Source organism: Haliaeetus albicilla, chromosome 10 (assembly GCF_947461875.1).
Source record: "Haliaeetus albicilla chromosome 10, bHalAlb1.1, whole genome shotgun sequence".
In the NCBI taxonomy this organism is placed as follows: Eukaryota; Metazoa; Chordata; class Aves; order Accipitriformes; family Accipitridae; genus Haliaeetus; species Haliaeetus albicilla.
In genome coordinates, this window is record NC_091492.1 from 33,865,424 (window position 1) to 33,884,713 (window position 19,290).

Below are 19,290 nucleotides of genomic sequence, written 5' to 3' on the forward strand. Positions count from 1 at the left end.
GGATAGGAATGATCTTTTATTATGAGGTTTAAACACTCCTACCTGCCAGATCTGCAAGGTCAAGAGCACTGTAAACTGTTTCACCTTCTAAGTATCAACCTAAAAACAAAAATTAATTAATTTACTTAAATCCTACCTGAAAGAAGATACTCATCTAAAGTATTTATACCTGAATGGAGAAAATACCTCAAAGAATTTAAATTCTGGAACATTTTGGAGAAAGGTTTTACCATTGGGATCCTAACGTCATTACAATTTTGAAGCTCTTTCCCACTAATTTAACCTCCCAGACCTGCCTTAAGAACTTTCCATCACTAAAGTGACCTGTTAGCTGAATAACTCAGCAAAAATTCCAGGCACACATGTAAAGGAATAAGCTGCTGCCAAGAAATTTGGAATCCACATTTTTGAGCTATGTGCTGAGGCCAACAACAGTTTCATGTATTTAAGCAGTCTTACGTTTTGGCTCAATCATATTTACTTTCTTCTTTCCTTTTATTTTACTCTGCTTTTCACTTTGTGGAACTACGTATTATAATGACACATAACTTTTCTTCAAAAACCATACTTGCAGCCCTTATTCATGGGAAACTTCCTCTGTCAGTAGGAGTTCTGAACAGCGGGTTTAAATTTATACAATGCTCTACTACATGCTTTCGGATGCCCTACTTTTACCACATTTTATTTATCTGAACTCTTGATACACTTCATATCTTCTAGATTTTTTTCCAGCAGGCTTACAGGAAGCAACTTTTGTGCAGAGTTTTATCAAGTGTTTAGATTTGCTTCACTTAAAGTCATTTATTACAGTCTGATGCTGAAAGTAAGAAATATTGCATACGTATCTTTCAGCAATCTTAATCACTGGTCTTTGAGTCAGATATTAGGACTCTTGAACTCTAAACCACATAAGGCCTTTCAACAGCTTCATAGCAAACAATTTTTTTTTTGTTAGATACTGTACATAATGCTCAGTAGTTTGCTTGTTACCAGCATTAGACAATATTGTAATTTATTCCTAATGGAACTTCCCCAAAGAGCATTTGTGGATTGTACATAATACAAAATACACTAATTCATTCTTTAAGTTACACTGAAAGAAATAACGTCTGTGATTTTATTTTCTATCTAATTATCTGTTTGAGCACATATTAACTATCAGAAATTAATTTTTTTACCTGATTCCTAAGCTATTGAACTACTAAACAGCTAAGTCAGTCATTACTTAACGGTTTCTGTGTCCTAACTTTGTTGACAGAAAGCGAGCTCTGATCAATTAAATCACTTCCCTTTTAATTAAAATGAAAAGTAAAAGGAAACCCAAAGGATTAATTCAAACAAACATGTCTACTCTCTCACTATTCATAAAAAAATGTTTCAGCAGATAATATAAAAGAAAGAACTTAAATACAAAACTTGCTTTAAGTAGTCCAAACATAAACCAGAAATCTTTACTCCTGAGAAAAAAAGGCTGCTTTCAGAGAAAAAGGACATGAAAATCTAACAGTCTTCACACCGTCATCTAAAAGCTATTTGTTTCAGCTAACAATAACCTGTCAATGGAAGCACAAGAGCCTCCTTGAAGCTGATTCTCCCCCATGCCATTTTCATACCAGTGTAATTCCATTGACATCTGTGAAGATTATCCTGGTTTACACCAGGACGTGGGATGAGAATCAGCCTCTGACCAGTCATGCTGAATTGAAGACACTAAGAAAGTTTCATGAATTACGGCTGTGTGTGTTTTCTGATCTACAGTTTCAATAATAATAATTACTATCTACTAGATATAAAAATAATTGTGCCCACTAGGGGGATTTTGCTTTTTATTTACAGTACAGGCATTTTACTGTGATTCTATGAAAAGGGAAAATATTAGCATTCCTTAATGATCAGTCTCTTTCCTTCTGATAATCCCCATTTGTAATGTCTCTTATTCACATAAATGTCAGCTGAGAATTGCCTGACACTGCTTCCTTCTCCTCGTCACGATGCCTACAGTATTCACAAATTAAAGTCCAGGTTAGGGACAGGAACTGGACAACTTTACATCTTCATGGAGTAAAGTTCTGCTCATAGCTCACAGAACTCTCTCTGCATTTGTTTTGCATGTGTTCCCTGATTTTCAGCATCAATATTTCTTATTTGTCAGTACAGAGTGCAAGTTTTAACAGATATGTATTTGTCCATAGTGTCTTGATTCCATTATCTTTTCTGCACTACTTTTTGGATTTTCTGGTATACACCAGCGTATAGTTTAAGTCATAAGTAAACCAGAACAGGGATGATTCTGTAAGAAATATCAAATCTAGTAAATATATGCAAGTTCTATTAACTTGTTACATTTAACAGCTTCTGTTTTTCCTGCTAAATTCCAAAAAGTAGTCAAGAAAATGGAAAGTGAATACAAAATGATGGTTGATGAATGGAAAGATGGATGGCTGAATGGATGGCTGAATGGGTACATTTATTTCACTGATCATATAGTAGCCTGCCTGCAAATTTCTTCTTCAGTAAGATCTAACAGTACCTAAGCTTAACCAAACTTAGAAAAGGTCCAATACCCACTAAATTCAATGAAAGGGCTCCCAGTGATGTCAATGACTACTGATTCAGCCCCCCTGTGAGACCCCAGTACACTCATATTTAGATGGAGGTGTTCTTAGTTCCATTTCATCCCATTTAAACTAAGAGTAACCATGGTTCAAGACAAGGTCTGTTGTTTCTTTTTTAAGGACCGCCTTCCCAACTCTGAGGCTGCAAAGAACAGAAATGCACCAATCTGTCCAACTAACCAATGGAAGGGACCAACATTGGTCGAGACCTTTGTGGCACTGCACTGCCATGAGAGGACCTTCGCCCTGCATGCTCCGCCCTTTCAGGCCGTCCTGCAGATGATGGATTACCTAAAAGCTAAAAAACAACAACAGAAAAAACAGGTTTGTAAGTTACATGCATGGTAAACATTATGGTTACATGGTTGGACATTAATCAGGTCAATCACATTTGGAAGCGTAAGCTCTAAAGGCAACTAAACTTAGTTTTTAACTGAAAGGTTAGCTGAAAAGTAAATACTGTTGCCTGGCAAACCTGCAAAAGAAAAAAATGGTTCCCTGATTTATGGCAGAGTTTTGTAACCAGCAGTCACACATCAGAACAAAAAGAAAAGAAAAGAATAATTTTTGAAATATTCTTTTGCCTTTGTTGTTGCTGCTAAGATGATGTTATAATCTCCTGAAGAGTAGTACAACCAGTCATGAGCGCTGTGGAGCTTGGACTGCACTCAAAAGGCAAGCTTTTTTGGTATTCAGCTATATAGCTTTGTCCAGTTTGCAGCATGTGAACAAGTGTACTTCCTTCTGTCTTTGAGCACACTGCTTTTTCTATAATGGCCTTCGGTTGTTATAGCCTTTTAAAGGTCATTGGAACACGTAGAAGGGAATGTAGACACACTTCGTCTCACATCACAGCTGTCTCTTTCTGTTCACTACCCTTGCAGAAAATGTTGCTATTTTAATAACTAAATGATACTATTTTAATGCTCTCCAGAGTTTATCATGCAGTCTTTGAGATTAATACAGCTTGGGCATCAATTTTAACAGGAGAAATTTTTAAGGATCATTTCAGCATAAACTGCTAGGCTAGAAGAGCAGGCAGCTGATTTCTACTCTTAGACGAAACACATTAGATTTGAGGTTCCCATTCTGGACTGTTGCAGACTGAGAGGGTAACAAACTTGCTTTGGTCTTTAGGGAGCAGGGAAGCCTATGGATGCACCTATCAAAGCGTGGAGACTCTGCTATAGATTAATGGACAGAAATGCAAATACGCAAGATCACACAGAGGCATCCTTGAAAGACATGGAATGGCCCTGGCCTCTCCCATTGGAAGAAGCTGTTTGCCTGCATTCTCATGCAGAGATGCAGTCTGCAACTTCAAAGGCAAGAAGAGATGGTCTAAAAAGGAAGGCAAAGTAGTGAGAGTGCAGACATAAGGTAGAAAATGGAAATATGATGAAACCTGTGACTCCATAAATCTGGGTCACTGTCACACTGGGGGAGAATCTTGATTCTTGTCCGGAGATGTTTCATGATAAAGAGCATATCCTGAAAATTCTGGGAATGAAGTGAATAAAAACAACATGATGAAATGAATTCCTCGACATTAAAAAAAACAAAACAAAACCAAACCAACTGATGAAATATTTTTCCAGTTAAAATGCAGCTTTTTTTTCAAGCAACATTTAGATGGGCAAAATAAAGAAAAACAATCTTTTGGAAAAATTATAGTTCAGCTAACCCTTAATTAAAATTTAGATTCAGTTGTCCTTTAATAAAAGCAGCCATTATTGTAATTTGTTGTGTGGGAAAATCATTGTAAGGCAAATTAAACTGATTTCAGCATGACACAAAAGAGGACTGTAAAGGAAAATGCAGAATTATAAACAAAAATGAATGGGGAGGAAAAAAACAATGGGAAAAAAGTAGCAGATAGGTCCAAAGGATGGACTCTAAAAATTAATTCAGAAAAAAAGAAAAGAAAAGAAAACAAAGAACGAACAAACGAAAGAAAACAGACTGATTTGGCAAGCAGATGTTAGAAGGAAGATTTATTTCACACACCAGAGAGTCTTCTGCATCTCTGTGGGATGGCTTTGCAAGTAGACCAGCTGCCCTAGCATCAGCCATTTTTAAGTCGGTCTTCCAGCCTCCCTGAATATCTTCATTAGACAAATTATCTGTTCTATTGCATTTCTGAGTCTCATACTTTTTCTCGTAACTGGGCTTGACCTGTTCACTCCTGGGCTCTACAAAGGAAGGACCCAGGTCACCAAAATCTTCTTCGATGCTGGTTTGTCTCGTTAAAGTTTTCCTGCGAGCAAGCAATGGCCTCATGCTCTTCCGGCAGGAACAGTTAGCAGTCTCTGCACAACAGCTAGATGCAACGTTGGCAGAAACTGAATCGCAAGTATATCTGAAATTAAAACGAGATTCTTCTTCTTCGCTTCCACAGTCTAGTCCACTGTCTGGGCTTCTCGATAAGGACCGGCTATATTTACATCCTTTGTCGTCTGCAGCAAAATCCTCCATGCCTGAAATTCTGTGCTTGGCTGGGTACCAGAAGTTGTGCTGCTGGTCTTGATTGTAGGGCCTAGGTGGTCTAGAGTCTCTAGCTATTATGGGATTCTTTTTATAGGGCATACCTAAACCCTGCTTGTACAGCAGTTCAGAGTATTCACCATCCTCTTCAGCTACTTCTGGAATACTGAAAAGCTTTTTACTGTGATGTATCTGCTGTGAAAAGTCAGGCTGTTCCAAAAAAGTGGCTTCAGTGGTCTTATTCTTATCGCACTCCTTAAGATTATGTAATGTTAAAAACCAGACAGGGAACAAATAGTGTGTGACAAAAATAAAATGGGAGGGAAAAGGGAGAAGAAAAGAAAAATAAAGACAGAATTAGTTTTAGAGCAATGGCAAACGTAAGACATGCAGCTTATTTAGTGAAAAGGATGTCATGCTTTGAATGAGAATCTGTGAAAAATAAAGACGTGATTAAGAAGTTGCTGGGTGTCAGATACAACATGAGAGGTCAGTACAAACAACTGAGTGATGCTCTTAACAAGAATAAACCCATGCATTTAAAACAAAGCAATAAAAGCTGCATACAGGTTCCAGCATGGTGAATGAGAATGACATTGAAACACAGCACTAAGGCTTAGTATGTTCCTTGCCCCATGCCAAATTGCTATTTAATTTTTCTTTGTAACCAGAACCTGTATCTGAGAAAGAAAATTCTATTCTAGCAAGCTTTCTTGCTTTGCATCTGTAAAAGCATCCTATATGAGCAGCAAATACTCCTAAATCTCCTGCCACAGGAAAGCTATTCTGCAGACATCATTAAAGGACTTCTAGTTTCCTTTGTAAAATTTAAAAAAAAGGCACCATTTTTAAAGCCTGACTTCCACAGAAAGAACCCTGAGAAGCAGGCCGCTCTCTGATGTCACTTGGTCTGCACTGTCATCAAATCTCTCATCATAACCTCGTACATGCTTGATAAAACCAATATTTAAAAATCAGCCTATTAGCAGAAGTAAAAATCTCTGTTTATACCGGAAGTAGGTAAAAACTATCCCAGCCTGGATAAAATAAGCATTCTGAACATGATAGAAAAATTACAAAATATATCTATTACATTTACACAAAGCAAAGGTTGGTGTGACAGAAAAATCCTATGCAGTATCTTTGCTGGACTCTGAGAAGAGAGAAGAGAATAATGATGCGGGAGGTGTTGGTTTTGGCAGAGTTTATAGATTCTACATCATGGAGGTCACCTCTCCTTGTACTTTACTCAATGCCCAGATGAGGTAGGGCTCTGGACAAAACAGCACCCATAAATAATGACAGATCATCTTGGAGACTTCAGCAATACCTCTCTCTCTGAGCATATTAAACTTAACTGGGTTTTGGATGTCTTCCCCTTTCAAGCATTAGGAACTTTCTAAGTTACTTTATGATTGTATTTGTTTCACCTATTTTCATTCATTTTTAAAATGTATATCACACTTGTGAAACTTTTGAGACAAACTGCCATAAAAGTGGAAAAAAGTCAATAAATATGAACAAGGGCAGTTTTGAATGGAGCTCAAATATCCCACATTTTAGAATGTTCCGATCAGGTAAGCGAGTTGAATCTTCCCTTGATCACTCGTGTCAGCCTTTGTTTTAGGGAACCTTTGGAGGGAATAATAATCTCCCAATAAAGCAAATATATATCTGCATGCAAAATTTTTTCTTGTTACTTGGGGGCATCTATTAACTCAGGAGAGAATAGTCAATTACAGCTGCAAGGGCATGGTTGGCATACTTTCAGATGCAAGAGGAACAGGAATCTGATGACATTATGGAAAATTCAGTAAACATGGTTTTCATTTTTTTTCTTAATTACTGATGTTGCAAAGTGAAATTGGATCTAGTGAAAGAGGGGGAAATTATCAAGCACTTTGGGAGAAGAATCTGACCTGCATTTTGTATCGGAAAACTTACCAGCATGGTGGGCCATATTCTCCAAATGAGACTCAGACATCCATGAGTCCTTCCTCAGGAAGTACTCATATACTGTATTCCACTTCTGCAGAATGAGTCAACCAACCATGCCCTTCACATACACTACTACATCAAGAGAAGTATGCCTGCAGACTTTAACAGGTCTAAAATTATTTACTACACCAGTTAAGGGTCTGGGCCTTTCTTTGTAAATATCAACATTGGCAATACTAATTTAAAACTAAGAAGTAAATATACTTTCTGATGCATAAAGAACAAAAACAGTCTGGGGATAATTCACTTTTTCCCAGAGGAAAGGGACAGAAGCAGCATGCAGAACGATTTCAGTTTCAACCTTTGTGTTAGAAGAACAATAGAAACACTGACTGTATTTTCTTTTGAAAATGTACCTGTCTCATTCCAGATAGTATCAGAATAAAAGGACTGAATTTATAGTACATGAAAGCAGTTACAAGAATGGTCAAAATTCTTGTATGCATGAGAAAATAGTATTGGGTTTTAGTTAAATAACAGCATATTGGAAGAAAAATCAACCTGTGAGTTTCCCTGTCATTCAAGTTATCCAGCTTTCTAAGACAACACAATTTAGTGTAATTGCTAGACACATAAAAAGCAAATACAATTTACACGTACAAATATACTATGAGAAATATATATTCTGTACTGGGCAGGTTCAACATTCTACATATGCTTTAATTGTTATACTAAAGTTGTCTTTCATGGTGAATATTCCTGTGTAGTGTTAAAGCAGTATTTCTGATAGGTATTTCCTACTGTCTCTGGTGATTCCTTAATAATCAGAGCACGAGGATTTCTGGTAATGCATTTATCAAACAAAGCTGATCCAACTCCCTTTCTTACAAGCACGCTATAAAGCCTGTGGAAGAGATGGGACTAGCACTGGAATCAGGGACAAATCAGTCAAACACAAAAAACCTAAGCTGTTTTTTTTTTTTTCTATACATAAGTATGTTTATATAAATCTTCTTGCTCAGAAACAACTCATTGTCTGGGTAGCACATAGCACACGTAGTATATTGTCATATAGACATGGGAATGGTCCCCAGCTACAGAACAGAAATTGCAACTTCAACAATTACATATAGGAAAATATTCAATTAGTTAAAAGATTAGCTATCAAATAATAAAAAAAAAAAAAAAAAAAGGAATAAATGTATTAAAGTGGCCTTGACATCATAAACAATGTTCACCCCAGTTCTAGGTTTATACAACAGTGTGAGTTTTAATGGTCTGCAAAATCCGTAATTGACTAAAACAAATGCTTTGAAGGAAGAATCAAAATATGGAGGTACTCCTAAGGTTTCTCTGCAGTCACAATTACCTTAAGTGCATTGTGTGAAGTCACACTGACTCGTCGCCTTCCTCCATCCTCCAGCTGCATTTCAGAGTACAGCTCTTCCTCATCTTCTTCCATAATATCGGACAAATCAGAACCTCGGCTGCTCTCTGTGTGGTACTCTTCACCATGGCAATAGTGAGGCTAATTAGACATGGTGAGAGAGAAAAGTCTTTACTGACTGTAAAGCTGAAAATCCTTAGTATGACATCAATGAGGACTAGACCATTTCCTAGGTTTGAATATCACGCTAATGACCACATAGAAATTATGTCATGTAGCTTGCTGCTCTGTTCTAGTAGAGAGATCATGTATAATTTTTTTTTGCCCATTTAAGCTGCCAATTCAAGAAATCCAATCTTAATCCCATAGGTGATACAAAAAAGAATGTCTGCATTCACAGTACCAAATCTAGTTCTAGTCTTAATTAAATTCCCTTGATTTAAAGAGGTCCTTCATGCATCAGTGGACTTGCTGACCAAATTGTAAAAGCCCTAAGGTAACTCACATATCATCTGTTCTCACAGCTGTTTGTTACATCACATTGTAATTTAAAAGTGATCAGCATTTAATTCTTGCAGGATGTTATCATCATTGTATGATATAGTTAGCTGATGGAATTTGAAGCTTTCATTCTCTTAAACATTGTAGGAATAGACTGGCTAAAACTTTGTCTTTTAAAATCAGTCCAAATATTTCAAGTTCCTGTAAGTTTCAGATTAGTTGGAGGATAAGGAGGAAAAAGTACGTCCTGCTGAATTGCTAATGTTAAAATAGGAGTGGCCTCTGTTAAACATTACATCTAACAAATCACATCATAAACAAAACTTATTGTATTTCCAAAGAGAAATTTTCAAATGGAGTCATCTGACTGTCAGATTGCAGTAGAATATTTGAGGAATCAAATATTCTAGAAGTACTAGAATCCTAGAAATTACTGCATTCCTTCCCCCAGCAATACTAATGAAAAAATAATTTCTGTAGTACCAGATGAATTCCCATAGCTATGTAACACGCTGATAACAATCAATCCCAGCAATGAGAAGAAAATATCTGCAATAAGCAATTTCTCCAAAGTGAAGATGGATTTGCCCTCCAAATACAAGAGGCAATTTCTCCTCTTTTTTAATTCTTTGTTCTGGAGCTATAAAGATTCTAGGGTGAAGCCTTTAGCAGTAATTCTCAGTGCCAAGCCCATAAGCGTTTTCAGATCCTTCAGATATATTATATTAGGATCATCTTAGAAAAAAAGTCACTGCAGTTTCAGAATGTTTTAGGTCTCTTTTTGAAATTAGAAGATTAGACTATATCCTAATGGTTCATTTTTCACATCTAAACTTCGTGGCCCTTATACTAAATTTTATTATTTCATCAGTTCCATTCCAGCAGAACCCTGGTCCTGTTTTTCACAGGAAATCACTCCTGCACTCCTGTTCTCAGCTGTATTTAAATAGACTTGGGGGTTGCACTGGCACAGTACTACAAAACTTGCCCAACTAAGTGCACAATGCTTTGTAGATTGTTGAAGGCCAATACTGCTGAAATAAAGCCCTGATTGCTTGGGCAGACTACAGAGACCTAGCAAACTGTCTCCAAGGCTTATCCATTGTGGTTCTAATAACAGGAATGCCTTGCTAATGCCGTTCGATTATTTACATAAATCTTCTAATTCAAGCACTACATTAATTGAGGTATAAAACATAACTAGGAGATATTATATAAGCAATAATTACACAATTCTGCCTGCAATCAATTATCTGTCTATGTAATATGGCGTGCATACTCTGTGTTCAATAACTGGGTGCATTTATAATGCAGATTTCCAGTGAAACTTCTATGGCCACATATTCCATGCACTTGTGGTTATTATTTCACATGTTTTCTAGCACTGTCCTTCCTGCAAATGTCCCAAGCTGTCTCTAAATTTCAGGTCTATCTCCGATACTTATTTCCCTTGTCCTTATTATTTATTTACAGAGCAAATCAACAGCTTGTAGAAAACAGTATCTTCATATATTTTTGTAACAAAAGAAAGAATGATTACTCCAATTTTAGTCTTGGGTGACAGGCCCACTGACCCAGATGCTCAGAGGTATTGAGATGCATAAATACTTGTGAGGATCTGGGCAAGAAAGACCAACTTTCTCAGCCTGTGAGAGACTGCACACCCCTGTTTCAGAATTGTGATCCATGCCACCCTTCCCTGTGGGGCATTTTAAATTGGAGAGTTTAAAATCAATGTATCTTCCTACAAAATACAATGTGGCAGACATGAAGGATTTCCATTAGCAGCCATATCTAATGCTAATAAAAACCTTGATGAAAAAACATTAATGTTACTTGCATTTGCTTGCACTGTTTTTACTCTTATCTATGGAGTAAGGCAAGTCAACTGATAGAAAGCCAAAGACCTTTGACAGGGAATCAGCGTACAGAATAGTGGTTGCTTCTGGAAGATACCAGCAGCACATGAGCATTATAATGAAATTAGCAAACTAATAATTTCTTAAGGAGAAAACCACCGCAGATTAGGTTTCTCGAATTATTTCTTCACTAACAAAGCAAGCAGTAAAAGTGATCATCTTTCATAAACAATGCAAATGAGCAATTAAACTACAAATAGGTATATCTCTGAAGCTATAAAATAAACTTTTAATAATCAATTTACACTTAACACACTGCAGCTGTTTTGCCGGACATAATTTCACTGCTATTTTTCAAAGTGCATTTTCTGACGTAGTGTTTTAAAGTAATGAGGAATTGTTTCAGCCTTACATGAAAACTAAATTTTGAACCTAATCAGATCTGAGAATACTTGTAGCCAGAGAGATTTCAAATCTAGCTTTGAGGACGTTTGAAGTAGATTAACAGAGCTTAATCTTTTTAGGCTTCAAGGAATATACACTTTGAAGGTTCCCAGCCTTCCAATGTTCATATCCAAACCTTCTATTTTGTAGAGCTTGGTAAAGCAGACACACTCCAAACCACCCTTTAATGATCTGTGGTAGTAAGTCCACATGGAGCAGCAACTTTGTACTCACATGGTAGATACCCCCAAGTTTATTTACCAAGGTTAAATAGGAAGTTTGGTTATCAGAAAGATGAAGTTGATCTTGGTCCCTTACAAACTTTTTTACTCTAAACTTTTTACATTAGGCCTTCTTAATAAGATCACTGGTTCTGTTAGAAAATATTGTCCTCTTTGTGTCCAGAATAATTTTAATTACATACAGAGGTACAGATGCATCTCACCCACAAGCACATTCTGTAAGCACAGCATGATTGCATGTATTCTAAAAATATTGTATGTGAATCACTGTATGTGAAGATGGAACCAAATAAAATCTTGAAGCCACATACTTAGAGACCTGGAAGTTTGGAGCAATGTTTATACATTTATAAATGCTTGAACTTCTATAATAAACGGAACCAAAATTCCAGAAAGTCTCAGCACTGAAACGAGAAGGAATGCTGTTGCTTAGACACTTCAACGTGGGAGGTCAGATGTTTGGCTAACAAGATTATTTGACCATGCTAAGTCACAAGCTAGAATATACATCTGTCTTGAAAGTACTGTAATAAATTACTTGATATTTGTTTTCAGTGGGATCAGACTAAAAGCTGCACAGATCTGCAAAATTCTTCTGGCAACATCTTTCTATTCATTACAGTATGCCAAATATATACGGTGTTGGTTTTCTGCTAATTAGGATTACAGGCTATGGCTTTTATGGAACACAAAAATCCTTCCCCCTTTCCCTTTTTTCACAGCATGTTTTCATATGCAGTAGTAACACATCACACAGAAAAAGCCCAGAGCCCAAACATGACATTCCAGTCACATTTTCTATTTCAATTTTTTCGGCTTCAGTTTTTTCAGTTTCCAATGCTTCAGACTGCTGCATGGGATAAGGATCTATAGATGCCTGGTGCCAAGCATTCAGTTCCCATTAGACAGTGTTATGCTCCAGTAACAGGACATTCATCTACCTCCCCACAATTGAGCTGCTTGTCTGTATAGTTACCAATATGGCTACAATAATCAGACGGTGACCTAGACAGCCTGCTGAGCTTCATAAAATACTTGTTTGACCAGGCTACTTACTTGCTTTCCAAGTTCTGATCCTTTCAGGAAATCATCAACTGAAGCCCCCCTTCTTTTGACATTAGGAGAATCATAGCCGTCTTCCTCATCATCTGAGTTAGCATACTGGGCTGCATTACTCCTTTCGCTAAAAACGCTCCTCCTCTCCATCTAGCAAAGCAACAAAAAATGGAAAATTGTGAAGCACACCTGTTCCTGCAACCAATGGAAGAAATGGCAAATATAAGACATAAAAACCCAAGAACAGCATGTTTAAATATACTCATGGTTTAAAGCAATGGTAGTTTCCCCTGACTGTAACCTTTTCTGAGTTTTCAAGAATTTTTTGCTCGTCATATTACTCTCACTCATAAACAATTATATGCTTTTATGTGACCATGAACTCAGCTGCTAGCTTTCTTCCCTGTACCACTTATGTCAAAATTCTCAGTATTCTACAGTTAAGAGGCTGCTAACGAAGACACTAATTTCCCTTGACAGAGGGTTAGTGGACAACCTAGCCACTACTACCAGCCTCAGTACAAAAAAAAGCTACAGAATGAGACTTCGTGCTCTTCCTCTGCTCTGAGGTGACTCTTCCCATCAGCTACTGATTCCTGCTGCTTCCTCTCATGACAATGACCATCAGCCATCTAACAGGCTGGATGAAGGGCAGGGAGAAGACACATAGCTTCTTCTGCAGCAGCCTACCACAAGGGAAGGATTTCTGCTACTAGGGACTAAACATAACAAATATCATTGGCAGAATTTGATTTAATTTAAGGTGGATCCATCTGTAAACTTCTGTCCAGAGCCCTGAATTAAACATTTCAAGCATCACTAAAATTAATGTAATTAAATGTGGTTCAGAGCATATGTTATATCAGCAATTTTCAAAAACAAACAAAGTATTTAAATTCTCTTTCCCTATATGGTTGTTAAATCAACTTTCACCTCAGAGTGCCCAAGATACTAATTGCCTTTTCTCCTTCTATTGAATTTACACCAGTTTGCTTTACTTATAAACAAGAGGAAGAAATATACACAGGAATATATATGTATTTAGCAGACCTTATTGATCCAGAATTATTCAGCTCCCCCAAAGCTGTATCATCACCCACTGGCTCAATTCTGTCCCAAAACAGGGACAGTCAATAAGTTGGGGCTGTTAAGACATGTGTGAACTGTCAAAATTAATGGAGTTATTTTGGAGATACGATGGGAGACTGAAGACTGGACATAACAACTGATGACTACCAGATGAAGGACCAAGACAATGTATGAAAAAAGTGACACCAGAGCTTGAAACAAGTAAGACAGTTGTGAGCAGCTTGTGATAAGAAAGTAACTGCCCAGGGCACTGGGAGTATTTAAATATTGTATGCTTGGGTAGGAAAACCAGAGCACGTTGTCAGGATGCATACACATCAGCTATGCTGACCCAGGAGCCTCAAGTATGGGATTTAAATTAACCAGCAAGCATCTGAGTCACTACAGCAGCCATGGGTCATAATGGTCTCAAAACCAGGGAGTCTCCTTCGGGCAGTGCTGCTTCTCGCAGCTACAAAAGGAGCTGTAATGAAAAGCTTTCACGTGGCAGCTTATGTTGAAGCAGTTGTAAACATCTGTGGAAGTGTAGCGCTGAGAAAGGGGCACTCTTGAAGGTCGAATATGTAAAATTGCCTGCATGCCATAACAGCATACAAAATAGTGGTTTACGTGCATCTAAACTGCTATTTGCTATTTAGAAAAAGCAGATGGTTTTAGAATACAAACATGTCTCTTATCTGACTGCTGATTAGATTCCCTTATAGAAATGAGACTCTGTCCTCATTTTGTAAACCATCAAAAAGATTAGCTCTCAGAGGAACTCTGCTCAGGACTTCGGTTTATCTGCCTATTTCCAGACCCATTTTTAAACTGCCCTTTATTGTTTTGGTCTCTTTCAAAGTACTTCAGTACTTGGTTGACTTTTCTCACATAGGCACAAGCCTCCCTTTTAACTCCTGCAGGATCCAAGCACAACTTTGATGATTACTATTTTTTTTTTTTTTTTCCCCCAGAAGTAAGGCTCTGCATTTTTGGAGACAACCTTTCTAGTGATGTTATGGGGTTTCTACACTGATCAAAGGCTGATCAATGCTCTTCATGGTTACAAGCATATTTGTGGAAGATGGCACAGAATTTTAGCACACTGCTTCTTCTCAAACTATGGATCTTCATGTTTTCGGAATGATTAGCTTCTCCTTAAGGCATATGATGAAAAAATTCTTTGATGGAAAGTGCCACAATGAATAAAGCCAGCCCCAAAAAGCCTTAAGAAAAAGTTTGCCTTTACCCTATTGCTCTCTGCAACTCGTTGTGCAGCTTCTCTTGCCATGGCTTTTGCAACAGTGTTTGGGACGGGTGTGCCTTGAGGTTGAGGGAGTATTCGGTTGGGTGATGGAGACCTCCTCCCCTGAAGTGGGCTGTGAAAGTTAGGAGCAGGTGGCTCAAGCATGTGTCCATGAACAGGAGATGCCGAACGAGTCTGCTCCCATGACTCATCCATTTTTAAATGTGGACCTAAATGTTCTTCTTTGGTTTCTGGGGCTCCGGCACTTGCTAATGGCTTAGATTTGGGAGCAGTTCTGGGGTGAGGGGTTGGAGGCACCAGTAGGTCAGATGGAATGGCAGCAACAGAAGAATCCACTGATTCCCCTTGCGCAGAGAGTGTTCGAACTGTAACTTCCTTTGCTTCCAAACTCCTTAGTCTCATTAGCTCCACCAATGTGTTCTCTGCTGTTGGAAAGATCACCTCCGCCACCTGAGTACACAAACAAGCAACTTAGTAGCATGAAGACGTTCCCCCCTCTTAACCCCACTAAAGTACAACCTTCAAAGTCTTAACATGGAGTGAATTATTGCCAACACAAAGTGGGCTGCAAGAGCCCACATGAGGGCTCCACACCCATTAGCACCGGTTGTCTTTAATCCTTTCAAACCATTTGTCCAAAAGCTTAAGTGCTTCTGGAAAGGAAGCTAACGAGCAAGTTATGCACAAACAAAAAAGTAGGTTCTACTGAAAGCTGAGAAAACCCTGCACACATTCAAGTGCTGTCACACTTTTATTGTTGCCTTTACCTGCCAGTTGGAATTCACCTAATGTAGATGGTCACTGTTACACTGGAAGGAGAACTCACCCGTTGACCTTTCGCGTAAACCCCATAGCCCATGACACTGGCGCCATGGGAGGTCCCTGTTGCTGTCAGAGTTGGTGGTTTCCAGGACACCTGTATGGTTGCTGGCGTGGACCCAGCCCGTACACTAACATCTTGAGGTGGAGCTGGAGGACCTAAAACAGACAAGACTGGTCACTGTTGAGCTGTAGATGGGAACTACGTAAGTCAACAGATATACCTGCAAGTTGGGAACTACAGATCTCAAAGCACTTTTTTATTAAGAAGACAAAATATCCTTATTGCAGTTATTATGTAAAAACAGAAGCATAGGCTCAGCAGGTCACAGAGCCAGGAACTGACCCTCAGCTTAGAGCCATTAACGAAGCTATATTTCTTAGCAAGATGGTCCGTACTTGCAATTTGCTCTGGACCTATTTTTATCCCTCCAGGCTGCATAACTGCTACTTACTCTGAATGCAGAAGATGTTAACAGAAAAATGCAGGGAGAAAAAGGCCCCAGAGTGGCACTGTTAGTGGAAAACTGCTGCAGGTGACAGCAAGTGACTTTTTGGTATGTATCTCTGCACTGAATGCACACTACATACTCAGAAATCACTTTCAAATTCTGTCTCTCTGGACCATCAGTGGCTCCAAGTCACAATTTATAGGCCAGAATCACATTGACACTAAGGTGCGATGTGGACTGCAAGCTGAAACTTTAACCTTTTCAACCAGCAGCACACTGGTTTGAAGACAACTGGACTCAAAGTCTTTTCTCTGCACTGAATTAAAAAATATGCCTACTAACCTTTTAAGGCATTTACAGTATGTTAGTGTAATAGCACAACAAATACATGCTTAATTAAAAGACATTATTACCCTACTATAAATAGCTCTACTTTGGACAGAAAGTTAAAGTAAAAATATCATAGAGTTTATTACTTCATGAATTCTTCAGGCACCCTGTGGTGTTAATTTAACAGTCAAACCCTGAGAAGTGTTTCATGCTAAAACATTTCAGAAGCAGGGATCAGCTGTAGCCATCTCTGCGTAATAGCTGGGAGAATACAAACCTTGGTTGCTGTGGGTTTGCTTTTTGCCAGTGAGCTAAGCACAACCAATTTCTGTTCATCTACCAAAAAAGCTACAAATATTTTAACTGTGTGTATTCATTGCTACCAAACAGATCATGACACAAGCGTAAATATCACACAAGCCTCAGCCTCCAGATATGCTGGCAAACCATCAGTGCATTTCAGTAGTTTGCTGTCACTGAATTTCATCCTCTGGTGGGCATGGAAATAAAATTGTGGTCATGTACAGGATGCTACAGGCACAAGATGAAATTTTTGCCTATATCATCCCTTGTATCTATAATGTATTTTTAACTTGCAAGGCCAAAGTATGCAAACTGTCCTAATACTATTCTTGGCCAAGATGTAGATTTTGATTTAGGATTGAATTTCAGCTTCCCTGACCATCCTATTTCATTGACAATCAGCGCTCCCAACCCAGCAAAGCTCCTCAGCTTACAAAAGAATGCATTTGATCTAGTCCAGTATCTCGTCAATGACAATGACGTTAATCTGCTCCTGCAGGAGAAGTCACCTTCCTTCCATTCTCCCCAAACCAAACAATCCCCAGGGAGTCTATCTCGACCTTCACAGGCTGTAGCAGAGAGAGGTTTAATAAACTGTAAAGCCCAAGGCGTAGTATGGTTTCTATTTTGCCCCATCATTAAATGGGAAATTACTCCTGATGACTTTTGATGGTCTTCGTTACCAACATATATGTTTGTTTCCGAATTCTGCTACAGTTTGGTCTTCATTAACTTATTACCTAAATTAGCTCAAAACCTATAAGAGTCCCATTGGTCCTGATCCTGTCAATACTTATGTCTATTTTTTGATCTGAGCACTCAAAAGGGAACTACTTCTATTTTAACTTAAGCAATTGTAATGCTTTGATGAATCAAGAAGCGGAGTTCAATTGCTCAGCAACTAAAAAGCTGTCACTCAGTTTTGGGCTGATAGGAAGCAATGTGTTTTCAAGTATAAATCATGCAAAACATGATATATATGCAAAGAGAAAAATGAAAAGGTGACCTCTAATTGTCCTGTACTTTTCACGCAACTGCTCTCTCTAGCTTTGAAAAGTGAGCAGTTATCTCAAGTTCATTTTTGCTTAATGTATTCCTAAAAAACCCCCCGAGATTTGATACAGTGTGAAAATTTTAAAACATTCACTGGTCCCCACTCTCTTTTTGGTATAAGTGGCTGATGATATCCTTTTCTGTAAGGATTTCACTGAACCCACTAGTAAAGAGCAGAGCTTCTCAGCTTCAAATAAAACAAGCACATGCATTCATTTGTAAAAATTTCTGAAGCCCTTAGAAAAATGTCAGTACAAATGTTAGCAGCTACCTGTGGCCAGTTATGTTGCAGTTCACGCTGCGCTGTCTGCTAAACCTGATGTTCACCTCAACTAAAGGTTTAGGTGACATCATTCATCCCCATGCATCTTCTAGAGAAGCCCAACAACAAAAGATTCCCTTCACACAGAGTATCTCTATTGTTCTCTCAGCATACTCTAAAGTAATCTTTAAAACATGTCCCTTACAATGTAGATCAACTGAAGGTATTTAAGGTGGAAAAATAATCCAGTCTCTGAGAGAAAGAACAGTATTAGTCACATTAAAGACACTTTCTCTATTTTTTTTTTCTTTTAACTTCTTTCTTTTAACTGTAGTTTGGAAGAAGAGAGATGTGATTACTCGAAGCCAGTAATACTTGCAAGATAAAACCATGACACACTATGATGGTAACTCCCATTTCTGACTCTGATTTCATAAGCATCCTTTTCCCTTTATTTCAATGACTTTTAAAATAAAAGCATCAGCCTCTAATCACTTCAACAGTTGCTATTTTATTTTGCCATATAACAGTGAAAAGTTGACGTGCTTTTATAAAAATGCTCTGTGAAATGGGTCGGGAAGATTTTGGGATCTCTGGATCTAAAAGCAGATGCTTCACTGCATTTTAGCTCCTCGGCAGAGAACAGCTAATTTATTGCTTTAGCATACTTCAGCAACTAGAGGAAGATACAGCATGTTAAGTGTTTGGCTTGAAAAAAACCTCACTTGAAAGGCCTTTCCCAAATAACGAAGAAGTCAACACATCTAATAAGTTCAAGCCACCATGTAGGCAATATCTCCTGACTCCCACAGAACATATACAAAGTTTAAAATGCCCCCACTTCTAGCAGATTCTATAATAGCACTACCACTTATCTCACTGAAATAATTTAAGAGAAAAGAGTAAATGCCTCAGCTGAGGATATTTTTACTGAAACTATAAACCAACAGCATCAAAAGCAGTTGACATACAAGCTTAACGCCCTCTCTACTCGACCAGCATTGCTGTCCTGCACACCTCTTTGCATGGAAGGCAGGCAAGGCAAGGAAGAGACCAGAACTAATTCCTGTCCCTTTGCTAGAATCAAATCCCAGCAGGGAGTCGATTAAGCCATAGCACAGTACATGCTATTGAAATTTCACTCGCTAGGAGTCATTTGTACTTGACTGTCCCTGCTTCAGAGGCATTCTGAAAGTCTGAATATATAAGG

General features: G+C 38.1%; 1 protein-coding gene across 21 annotated transcripts in view; it reads right to left on the minus strand.

Annotated features, from left to right (window-relative positions):
* The window catches only part of RIMBP2 (RIMS binding protein 2), a 156,918-nt gene that overhangs the window by 17,542 nt on the left and 120,086 nt on the right, over positions 1-19,290 (minus strand). For 15 of the 21 annotated variants that reach the window (XM_069794901.1, XM_069794899.1, XM_069794895.1 and 12 more), the window contains 6 exons: positions 15,688-15,839; positions 14,844-15,311; positions 12,527-12,676; positions 8,407-8,565; positions 4,623-5,354; positions 2,796-2,913 (listed from right to left, as the gene is read on the minus strand). In XM_069794901.1, the coding sequence (XP_069651002.1) occupies positions 2,796-2,913; positions 4,623-5,354; positions 8,407-8,565; positions 12,527-12,676; positions 14,844-15,311; positions 15,688-15,839 (1,779 nt within the window). The remainder of the gene's footprint in view (positions 1-2,795; positions 2,914-4,622; positions 5,355-8,406; positions 8,566-12,526; positions 12,677-14,843; positions 15,312-15,687; positions 15,840-19,290) is intronic. The other 6 variants (XM_069794911.1, XM_069794916.1, XM_069794914.1 and 3 more) reach the window with 2 other exon arrangements.